General features: G+C 55.6%; 2 protein-coding genes across 2 annotated transcripts; both read left to right on the top strand.

Moving 5' to 3' along the window:
• The first annotated feature begins 1,357 nt into the window (after positions 1–1,357).
• On the top strand, positions 1,358–4,899 carry PFDN5 (prefoldin subunit 5). Its single transcript, XM_025458772.3, has 6 exons — positions 1,358–1,535; positions 1,717–1,819; positions 2,075–2,106; positions 3,084–3,158; positions 3,275–3,380; positions 4,687–4,899. Exons 1-6 carry the CDS (start codon positions 1,464–1,466, stop codon positions 4,761–4,763), a joined length of 465 nt encoding a protein of 154 aa, XP_025314557.1. The 5' UTR covers positions 1,358–1,463; the 3' UTR covers positions 4,764–4,899.
• Positions 4,900–5,080: 181 nt separating this feature from the next.
• MYG1 (MYG1 exonuclease) lies at positions 5,081–10,666 on the top strand. The gene is made up of 7 exons (XM_025458771.3): positions 5,081–5,323; positions 5,412–5,524; positions 7,965–8,124; positions 9,597–9,749; positions 9,883–10,005; positions 10,116–10,297; positions 10,439–10,666. The coding sequence occupies exons 1-7, from the start codon at positions 5,105–5,107 to the stop codon at positions 10,638–10,640; spliced, it is 1,152 nt and encodes a 383-aa protein (XP_025314556.3). The 5' UTR covers positions 5,081–5,104; the 3' UTR covers positions 10,641–10,666.
• The last annotated feature ends 203 nt before the right edge of the window (positions 10,667–10,869 follow it).

Raw genomic sequence — 10,869 nt, 5'->3', positions numbered from 1 at the left:
AACGCTCAGTGGAGGGATCCCTGGGTGGCGCAGCGGTTTGGCGCCTGCCTTTGGCCCAGGGCGCGATCCTGGAGCCCGATGGGGGATCGAATCCCACGTCGGGCTCCCGGTGCATGGAGCCTGCTTCTCCCTCTGCCTGTGTCTCTGCCTCTCTCTCTCTCACTGTGTGACTATCATAAATAAATTTAAAAAAAATTATTTAAAAAAAAAACGCTCAGTGGGGACAAAGCCTCCAGGGAGTGGGAGAGTACCGAGCGCCGGCGGTCCGGCTCCGTGCCTTCAGCTATCCTGGGAGCGCCGGGAGCTTTTTTTTTTAATTTTTATTTATTTTTACTCATGACAGACGCACAGAGAGGCAGAGACACAGGCAGAGGGAGAAGCAGGCTCCACGCAGGGAGCCCGATCCAGGACTCGATCCCAGGTCTCCAGGGTCTGCCCTGGGCTGAAGGCGGCGCTAAACCGCTGCCCCCCCCCCTCCCCCCGGCTGCCCCGTCCTCGTCCCCCTCCCGCGTGGGTGAAGAGGCCCTGTCCCCACATTCTTCTGTCACACTGGTCGTCGGGAACTTCAGCAGCGGATCCTCCGGGATCCTGCTGTTGGTGGACGGTTTTTCTCCCCCCAACTGGACCGTTAGGTTCCCGGGGAGCACAGCATCTCCCACTCTGCGGGCACCTGGCAAAACGCCGTTTTGATGAGTAAACCCTGCGCCGCACGCGGTTGGGAGCTGCGTCCCCATTCTCTCCTCACGCCCCCGCCTCACGGGCCCAAAGCCCCACGATCCGAGGCGACTTCCCGGGCCCTCGCCTGTGGTTCGCTGGGTTCACACCGCCCACGCGCAGCACCACGCATTGCTGTGCAAGGCTGCCGCTGTGCGTGGGGGATTTTTAAGATTTTTTTGAGAGGAAAAAAAAAATTTTTTCTTTGAGAGGGACGCCCGGGGGCGCAGCGGTTTAGCGCCGCCTTGGGCCCAGGGCGTGACCCCGGGTCACGAGATCGAGTCCCGCGTCGGGCTCCCCGCGTGGAGCCTGCTTCTCCCTCTGCCTGTGTCTCTGCCTCCCTCTTTCTGTGTCTGTCATGAATAAATAAATAAAATCTTAAAAAAGAAAAAAAGTTTTCTTTGAGAGCGCGCGGGAGTGAGGGGGAGCCCGAGGCGGGGCCGCCGCAAGCACGCAGGGCCGGGCCGCGCGGAGGGCGACGGGCGCCCAGGCCTCCGCTCCCTCAGCTCCCTGAGGCCGGGGTCGAGGCCGGGGTCCTGTCGGGCCCGCGTCACGGCGCCGGGCCGCGGAGGTCCCGCGAGAACGGCGCGCGCTCCCGCGAGGCGGGTCCAGCCCGCAGAGGCCGCGGCCCCGCCTCCCGCGCGGGGGCCACAGAGACGGCGGCGCAGCGCGGCCTCGGCGCGCGGCCATAGAGAGGCGCAGGCGGCGGCTAGAGCGCCGCTTCCGCCCCGCCGGTCCTCCTTCCCGACATGGCGCAGTCGGTTAACATCACGGAGCTGAACCTGCCGCAGCTAGAGATGCTCAAGAACCAGCTGGACCAGGTGCGGACGGGCGGCCGAGACGCCCCACGGCCGCCCCGCGTGCGTCCTGCCCTCGCGTCCCCGAGGAGACGCCGCCCCCCGTCCCAGCCCCGTGGACCCCGGCGGCGCCTCTCTCTCTCTCTCTCTCTCTCTCTCTCTCTCTCTCCAGCCCCCACCTCACCGCGTCTCCCGTCCTCCGTAGGAAGTGGAGTTCCTGTCCACGTCCATCGCGCAGCTCAAGGTGGTGCAGACCAAGTACGTGGAAGCCAAGGACTGTCTGCACGTGCTCAACAAGAACAACGAGGGTACGGGGTAGGCGCGCGGCGAGCCGGCCCCTCCCGTCCCGGCCCCTCCCCAGACGCGACGAGACAGCCGTCTTCTCCGCCCCGTGCCCCGCTGGGAGCCCTCTAGGGTCGGCTGTCCAGGCCTGGAATGTGCCGGACATTCCTCCGCTGTTGTCCCCGTTTCTGTTCTTAATTCTCTCTTACCGCCCCTGCCGCATCGAAACGCTCTGTAACGTCTTCACCTTCCCCAGATGTTTGTCTTAATTGCTTTCACAGGGAAAGAACTACTCGTCCCACTGACGAGCTCTGTATCCTTTCCACAGAAACTGCTATATCCTGCTAGCTCTCTCCTTTTGTCTCTCCTCCCTCTCCTGGAAAGAAAGAAAGAAAGAAAGAAAGAAAAGAAAAAAAAAGGATGGGATTCATTTTTGATTACTGCAGAGCGTCCCCATAATTCTGAGAACACGCACTATACACTGTTTGTACCTCTCCTAACCTGGGGTTGGCAACCAGCTAATGCCTTGCGAGCACCAAAGCATATGCAGAATCAAGGTGCGATTATTTCCTTTTGCTGTTTGAGAGTGTCCTCTAATACGAAGGCGAAACAGGTGGGCTTACGCTTCTACTAATGACTTAGAAGACATAAACGATGGAAGAATTGCAGGGTACAGAAACAAAGAAGGTTGGCTCTATTTATGAATCCTCAGTTTTGGCTTAACTGTAGCTCTTATTTCTAAATTCTTATTACCAAGAAACCTGGATCGTGGCTGCCTGTTGGGTGTTTTCCTTGAATGAGTAAGGTAGGGCAGTAGGGCATCTGTAAGCTATAGTTGGAGTACAGACAGGCTAAAAAAGAAATAGAGAAGTAGTGTAGTAGGGGCCGGCTAAATAGCATTTAATCCATTAGGAATTAGCTAGGGATTTCACGATTGGGGCTGTTGATGAAAGTGAGGCCAGCTTTTTATCACTCTTACTATACATCAGTAGGAAAATATCGTTGTGTCTAGTTCTTCTGGAGGAAGTATTGGGAGGAACTGTAAGAACTGCTTGGAGGACGGGAGATGGGATCAGGGCAAGAGAGTGTTGTAGCATATGCCATTTTCTCCATAAGGAACCGACTTCTCTGTTCCTTCCCATTCGGAATGTATAGGTATAGTTCTAAGGCCTCCAGATTCTTCAGTCCTTGTGGCTTGTAACTTTTTAGAAAAGAAGGCCAAGCAGGCTAGCTGACGGGCAGTCGTGACACTCCTGCTGGGCTAGTTTTCCCTTAATCCTTGCTTCTTAGATGTATGTCCCTGGGAAGCTACATGATGTGGAACATGTGCTCATCGATGTGGGAACAGGCTACTATGTAGAAAAGGTGAGTGGAAATAACCACATGGATACCCCTCTGAGCAGGGAAAGGAAGTTTAGGGGAAGACCTAGAGTGCAACATGGGGTCTCCTCTTAGCCCTTCATTCACCTCTGACTTTGCAGACAGTGGAGGATGCCAAGGACTTTTTCAAGAGAAAGATAGACTTTCTTACGAAGCAAATGGAGAAAATCCAACCAGCTCTGCAGGAGAAGCATGCCATGAAACAGGGTAAGGTTGGCCTGGGGCACCTCTTCACCCTTTCTACCATGATAAAGGGCATGGATTCCAGTGTGAACTGGGGGTGTCCCCTTTGCTAGATTAAAACCATGTCTTTCCCTTTGGTGTCTAGATGTGATCTCTAGATTCTTTGCATTGCATACCCACTGTAGATTGCACAGTTGGGTGCTTGAGAAATTTAGAGGAAGGAAATCATATCTTTGTTCTTGGGTGTTCCTATTTAATGGGGATGGAATGAAGGAGATGATACGTGTAAATGAATAGACAGGAAGGAAATACAGCCCTATTAACTAGCCATTACAATGCTGGCTACACATTAGAATAACCCAGGAAGTTTAAAAAGGAAGCCCATGTCCAATCCAAACCAATTAAATCAACCTAGGAAGGGGGGATGGGGAATTCTAGAGGATCGGTGTTTTTTTAAAAAACTCCCCAGGTAATTCTGTTACAGTCAGGATTGAGAACCATTGTTCTAAAGGTGAACATCTTATCCATGGTTATGTTTGACTCTTTTAATACTGTATTTGTTCATTTTTATGTCCCACTGGTTACCATATTTACTGACACATTGTAGAGTGTGAATTTGTTTGTGTGAGTATGTCCCACAGTGGATCACTGTTAAAAGTGGGTATTTTTTTTTTTTTTTTTTAAGATTTTGTTTACTTATTCATGAGACAGAGAGGCAGAGACACAGGCAGAGGAAGAAGCAGGCTCCATGCAGGGAGCCTGATGTGGGACTCGATCCTGGGTCTCCAGGATCACACTCTGGGCTGAAGACGGTGCTAAACCACTGAGCCACTCGGGCTGCCCAGTTTTTGGTGTTTTTAAAGATTTATTTATTTAACAGGTGCCTGGGTGGCTCAGTTGGTTAAACATCTGCTTTCAGCCCAGGTCATGAATCCAGGGTTCTGGGATCATGCCTTGTGTTGGGCTCCCTGCTCTGTGGGGAGTCTTCTTCTCCCTCTGCTGGTCCCCCATCCCACTCATGTCTGAGCTTTCTGTGTCACATAAAATATTCTTAAAAAAAAATGTTTTTGAGACAGTGCATTGGGGAGAGGGGGAAGGTAGAGTCTTAAGCCGACTCCACACTGAGCACAGAGACAGGCAGGGGGGCTCCTCTCAGGACCGTGAGATCAGGACCTGAGCCCAAACCAGGGGTACCACACTTAACCGACTGCACGCCCCAGGCACTCCTCAGTGTTTTATTAACTGTTTAACTTTTTCTCACGGTTCCTAACTCTGGGTTCTCCACTTAAGCTCCAGACCAGGATCTGACTCCTCTTTCCCTCCCCCACAGCTGTCATGGAGATGATGAGCCAGAAGATTCAGCAGCTCACAGCCCTGGGGGCAACTCAGGCGACGGCCAAGGCCTGAAAGCTCGGTTCAGAAACGGTTCAGAAACGGGCCAAGTGCTCCTGCGGCGGGAGCTGGGACCTTGTGGGCGTGGCTTCCCGGGGCCCAGGACGGGAGGGGCTTGCTTCGTGCTAATAAACGTGCCCGCGGGGCCCAATGTTGGTGTCGTGCTTTCCGCGGAGGCTGGAGGTGCGCGGGGGGCGGGGCGGAGGTGCTGCGGCCCCGCCCGGCACTGAGCGTCTCGAGGCGGGGGGGCGGGGCCTGGTGGGCGGGCCCGTTGCCGTGGGAACGGCCTCCGGCGGAAGTGCGGCTGCGCGGGCACCTCCCCTTCCGGGTCGTGACCCGCGGGCCCCGGAGGCCGCATGGGCCGCGGCTTCCCGCGCGCTCTCCTCCCGCTGCTGCTGCGGCCGCCGCCCCCCGCGCGGCCCGGACCCCGGATGCTCCGCGCGGAGCCCGTCCCGCCGCCCAAGCGACCCCGCGGCGGCCTCATGGCGCCGGCCCGAATCGGGACGCACGACGGCACCTTCCACTGCGACGAGGCGCTGGCGTGCGCGCTGCTGCGCCTCCTGCCCGAGTACCGGGTACGGCCGGGTCGCGCCCCCGCCCCGCCCCGCCCCCGGGCTCCGCCTGCGCGACCCTGGCCGCCCCCTCACCTCCTGTGCCCCGCAGGATGCGGAGATTGTGCGGACCCGGGACCCCGAGAAACTGGCAGCTTGTGACGTCGTGGTAGACGTGGGTGGCGAGTACGACCCTCAGAGGCACCGGTACGACCATCACCAGAGGTCAGTGCCCGGCGCCCTCGCTCTGACCTCGACTCCGGCGGCCCGAGGGCCCCGAGGGAGCCGAGACCCCCGTCAGGTCAGCGCTTCACTGTGCTCCGACCCGGGAGCGCGTCCTTTCCGGGGGGGCCTCCCGCCCTCCCTCCGGCCCCCAGCGCATCGCGCTCCCGCAGTGAGTCACCCTACCTCGTCCTCCGTGCTCTTTTTTCTTTTGAATTTTATTTATTCATGAGAGACAGAGGCAGCGACGCAGGCCGAGGGAGAAGCAGGCTCCATGCGGGGAGCCCGACGCGGGACTCGATCCCAGGTCCCCGGGGTCCCGCCCTGGGCCGACGGAAGGCAGGTGCTCAACCGCTGGGCCCCCCGGGCCGCCCATTCCTCCTCCTTTTCAAAGGAACTTGAGCCTTTCCAGTGTGCAGGTTCACAGCAGCACCCGTCTGCCCCAGGGCTTATACTTCCTAAAACTCTGCCCACGCCCTCCCATCTGGAAATCAAAGGACTGGGGCAGCCCCGGTGGCTCCGCGGTTTAGCGCCGCCTTCGGCCCAGGGCGGGACCCCGGGGACCTGGGATCGAGTCCCGCTTCGGCTCCCCGCATGGAGCCTGCTTCTCCCTCGGCCTGGGTCTCTGGTTCTCTCTCTGTGTCTCTGTATCTCTGATGAATAAATAAGTAAAATCTTTAGGGGGAAAAAAAAATCAAAGGACTGAGTAAAAAACCCTCCCTCATACACCACATTGCTTACAGTGGTGATCTCTGAGAGATTGACGATTTTATTCGTAGGTATTTCTGTCCCTCTTTGTTAAGCGTACATATTACATTCATAAATTCATAAATAATATGGAGGGGGAATCCTGGCATTTATAACCTCATCGCTTACCCTCCCTTCTCAGCCTTTTTTCAGAAGAGCTGACCCTGGTTGCACATCCCTTCCACTTCATTCAGTTCATCCATTTAGCTGGTCCTGTCCCAGTCTTTCCCTTGGAAATGCTTATGAAAAGGTTATGCTTATGAAAATGCCTTATGAAAATAAATCACACATTTATTAACACATTTTTAGGTGGGTTCTTTCTTTTCTTTTTTTCTTTTTCTTTTTTTTTTTTTTTTTTTTTTTTTATGGAGAGAAAGTGCACACAAGCCCAGGGAGGGGCAGAGGGAGAGAGAGACTCTTAAGCAGGGTCTGTACCTGGTGGAGACCCTGAGGCCAGGGCTCAGTCTCGAAACTCAGATCATGACCTGAGTCGTGAAGAGTTGGCGCTTAACCGACTGAGCCACCAGGCACCCCAACGCTTTTGGAATATAAAGCATGTAATGAACACCCAACGGCCAATCTCCCAACCTAAGCTCTAGAAGGTTACTGTTATATTCGCACCAGTACGCAGGCACTTCTTCCCTGTCCCATGTCCCGACCTCCCCAGAAGTAGGCCGTGTCCTTAATTCTGTGTTCATCATACCCCCGTTTACTGTGTAGTTTAGCACATCTGTTTCTCTCAGTAGTTTAGTTTTGCTTTTTGGATTTTTACCTGGGGGTTTATTCTGTATTCATTTTTATGCCTTATGAATGTTTTATAGATGTTTTTATATACTCAGTAATAAAAAGCACAAAAAAATAAGCTCTAGGTGATTCTGATGGATGGGTATTTAGAAATTACGGCTGTAGCTTCTGCTTCCCTAAGATCTGTCATATCAGTAGAATTCAGGTGTGTCTACCTTTCTCACCCCTGCCAGCACTGCAGGTGGTCTGCATTTCCGCATGCTGCCTGGCACAGCGCTCTACCCTGAGCTTGTCCGCTCAAGTTCTCAGGTTCCCTACTCCCAGACTCTTCTATATGGTGGACGAGGCCTGCCATGATCTGGCCCTTGCTTACCCTTCTAGCTTTGCTTTTTTTTTTTTTTTTTGCCACTCGTCACACCCAAGCTGCCTCTCTTGCAGTTCCGTGTAGAGACCTGTCTCAGCCATCATACATGTTGGTCCCTCTGCCTGCGATGCCTTTTCTCCTTCGCCTTTTGTCTGGCCGGTGAACACCTAATTCATCTTTTAGGAATGACCTGAAGTCGCTCTTCTCACCCCACCCCCATTGCCTTGTTTATAACCTACCAAGAGCATTAGCCTGGTGGTGTGCCTGCGTGTCTGCCGGTATTAGGTGAACTTGAAGGCAGGGACATGGTCTCAGGGTTTGCTCTATCCCTGATGTGTAAAACACGAAGCCTGGCATGTAGAGAGCAGTGAATTCACCATTGTCAAATGAAAGCATGAACAGACTCCAAGCTGAGGTCCGTGTTGATCCCCATGGAGAAGCTGAAGCTCCCGCACCCAGGCGCTCTCCTCCCGACTCCTGAGCGTTCTCCAGCCCCGCCCCCTCGTGCCTATACACACACACACACACACACAGTTGTGGGTTCACTGGGGCAGCTCGGCCTCAGCCCTGCCTCCCTGTGCTCCTCAGATCTTTCACAGAGACCATGAGCTCCTTGTCTCCTGGGAAGCGGTGGCAGACCAAGCTGAGCAGTGCGGGACTCGTCTATCTGCACTTCGGGCACAAGCTGCTGGCCCAGTTGCTGGGCACCAGCGAAGAGGACAGCATGGTGGGCACCATCTATGACAAGGTGGGGACCCAAAGACAGAGATGACCCGTAAAAGCATCTCCAGCAGCTGGGAGTGGCACTCAGCAGGACTGGGCCTCAGGTCAGGACTCCTGGCCCAGAGCTGGCCCAGCACCGTCTCCCTCAGTCAGGCTTGCCTTTTTCACCTCTGAGAAGGTGAGGTAGTTTAGGGAAGGGCTTTGAAAACCATAAAGCAGTGTTTCGCGGTCCTTTTCTTGATCGGCCATCATAAAAAATGATTGTTCAACAGCTTGGTAATAGAGGAGGCAGCTGGTTTTGGGAAGCACCTGGCTTGAGGTTCTGGCTCCCTCCTGAAGGTGAGGGGGGCAGATCTTGGACCCCCGCATCGGAAGTTGAGCTGGAGAGGATTTGATTATGAAAGTATCGTCAGGATCCCCCGGCATCTCCTTTGCAAGCAGCTCCACACGCTTCTGCTACAGGAAAGGGAATAGGGCTAGTGGCCCCGGCACGCAGATCCGTGATTCTAAGGACGCCGACTTGCCCCCACTCCCGTGAAGTTCACAGGTCAAGCTTCAGATTCCGTCAGTGCTGCTTTTGCAGAGGTCGTTGAGTTCAGTTCTGTTGTAGCTCACCTGTCCTCTGCCTCCTGTGACACAGCATTTGTACGATCTGAAGAGGTGAAGAAATGTGAACTATAGGGTCAGAGTTTGGGGAATACTATGGTTTTTAGACCGCCTCGGTCAATTTTCCCTTATGCTGAGGGGCTTCTAAGCCGGGGGAGTAGATTACCCCAAGTTCTAACTAAGCATCAGGTTGGGGTCCAGACCAAGAGATGCTGGGCAGGAAGCAGTCTTTCTCCGCTCTCCCGAGGAGCGCTTTCCCGCATACCGCAGCCGTGCTGCCGTTACAGGCCTACACGCAGGGCCATTCTGCTTCAAGCACTGAAACACTGATGTGCCGTGTCCTTTCTGCCCCCAGAGTCCTGAGGCACTATCCTACTATTTCTGTGGCCTTGGGAGATGCAGCCCCGGCTCCCACCATGTGGCACATCACAGGCTGCCCTGGGACCGCATCCCGGCTCCTAGGTCTCAGCCAGCACTCCCTCTCCCACCTGACTCGAGTTCGGCCAGACTCTTGTGGACCTCATTTACCAGGTCACTGAATAGCCTGCTCAGCCCACCTGGAGCTTTACCGTGTCCTGGCCACGGGGATCCACGCCCAGAGCCTCTCCTGGAACTTGAGACCTTCCTAGCTCCGAAGTCAGCAGCCCCCTCCTCACACGTGCTGGCCTTGACTTAGGCTTTGCGCGGTTGTGGAGGGGGCACTGGACTAGAAGTCAGGCCATCTGACCGAAAGCCGCTGACCTCCCCAGTTCCCCCTTTCTTCATCCGGCGAACGTTGAGAGACCCTCACAGGGTTGTTGCAGACTGGTGGGTGCGCCCATCCTTTGAAGTCTATAAAACTTGATGCAAATGGTAGGTGCCCTGGAGCATTTTCTCCTGCTGCTGCCTTAGATGTACGAGAACTTCGTGGAGGAGGTGGATGCGGTGGACAATGGGATCTCCCAGTGGGAAGAGGGAGAGCCTAGATACGTGCTGACGACCACCCTGAGTGCCCGGGTCGCGAGACTTAACCCCACCTGGAACCAGCCCAACCAAGACACCGAGGTAAGGGGAGCCCCGGGGGCAGAGACCACGAGGCACGCGAGTACTTCGGGGGAGGAAATGAGTGGTCGCCTCCTCCAGTCCTAGCCACGCCAGAAGTTGGGGCCAGCACCATGGTTCTGATCCCGATTCCCAGGCCGGGTTCCAACGCGCCATGGACCTAGTTCGAGAGGAGTTTCTGCAGAGAGTAGACTTCTATCAGCACAGCTGGCTGCCCGCCCGGGCCTTGGTACAGGAGGCCCTGGCCCAGCGATTCCAGGTACAGGCCCGGGGCAGGCCCTGGGGTTCGTGGCTTAGTGACCCTGGCAGGCTGCCGGCCAGTGGGGCTCCCACTTCCAGCCTGACCTTCCAGCCATGCCTCCCTTCCAGGTGGACCCAAGTGGAGAGATCGTGGAACTGGCAAAAGGTGGATGCCCCTGGAAGGAGCACCTCTACCACCTGGAATCTGGGCTCTCTCCCCCGGTGACTGTCGCCTTTGTTATCTACACTGACCAGGCCGGACAGTGGCGGGTACAGTGTGTGCCCAAGGAGCCCCATTCGTTCCAGAGCCGGTAAGGTCCTAGAGGACCACCTGCAGGCCTCAGGCCTGTCCCACCTTATCTGAGGGGGCCACAAGCCTTGGCCCCTGCCATGCTCCCCCCCACCCCCAGGGCCTCCACTTGCTCCCACCACCTTCCTCTTCTCACTTGTAGGCTGCCCCTGCCAGAGCCATGGCGGGGTCTTCGGGACGAGGCCCTGGACCAGGTCAGTGGGATTCCTGGCTGTGTCTTTGTCCACACCAGCGGCTTCATTGGTGGCCACCGCACCCGAGAAGGTGCCCTGAGCATGGCCCGTGCCACCTTGGCCCAGCGCCCAGCACCTCAGCCTCCCACAAATCCCCCCTTAGCCCAATAAAATATCATCTGTGTCATACTGATCAAGTCCTTGCCCCATTATTGCCCTGTATCATTTGGGGAATTGCCAAAACTTGGGAAAAGTGAAATATCTATTATATGCCAAAGCCTATGGTAGGTGTTTTCTGCTTTGCTTTCCAAATCATCTGAAAACGACCCAGTTCGTAGAGTTAAATAACTTGCCCAAAATCATAAAAAGCAACAAAGCCATCTTAACCCAAAATCCACAC

The sequence above is a fragment of the Canis lupus genome, chromosome 27, assembly GCF_003254725.2.
Source record: "Canis lupus dingo isolate Sandy chromosome 27, ASM325472v2, whole genome shotgun sequence".
Classification (NCBI taxonomy): Eukaryota; Metazoa; Chordata; class Mammalia; order Carnivora; family Canidae; genus Canis; species Canis lupus.
Note: the sequence above shows the minus strand (reverse complement) of the source record. Positions and strands in the feature narration are given on the sequence as shown.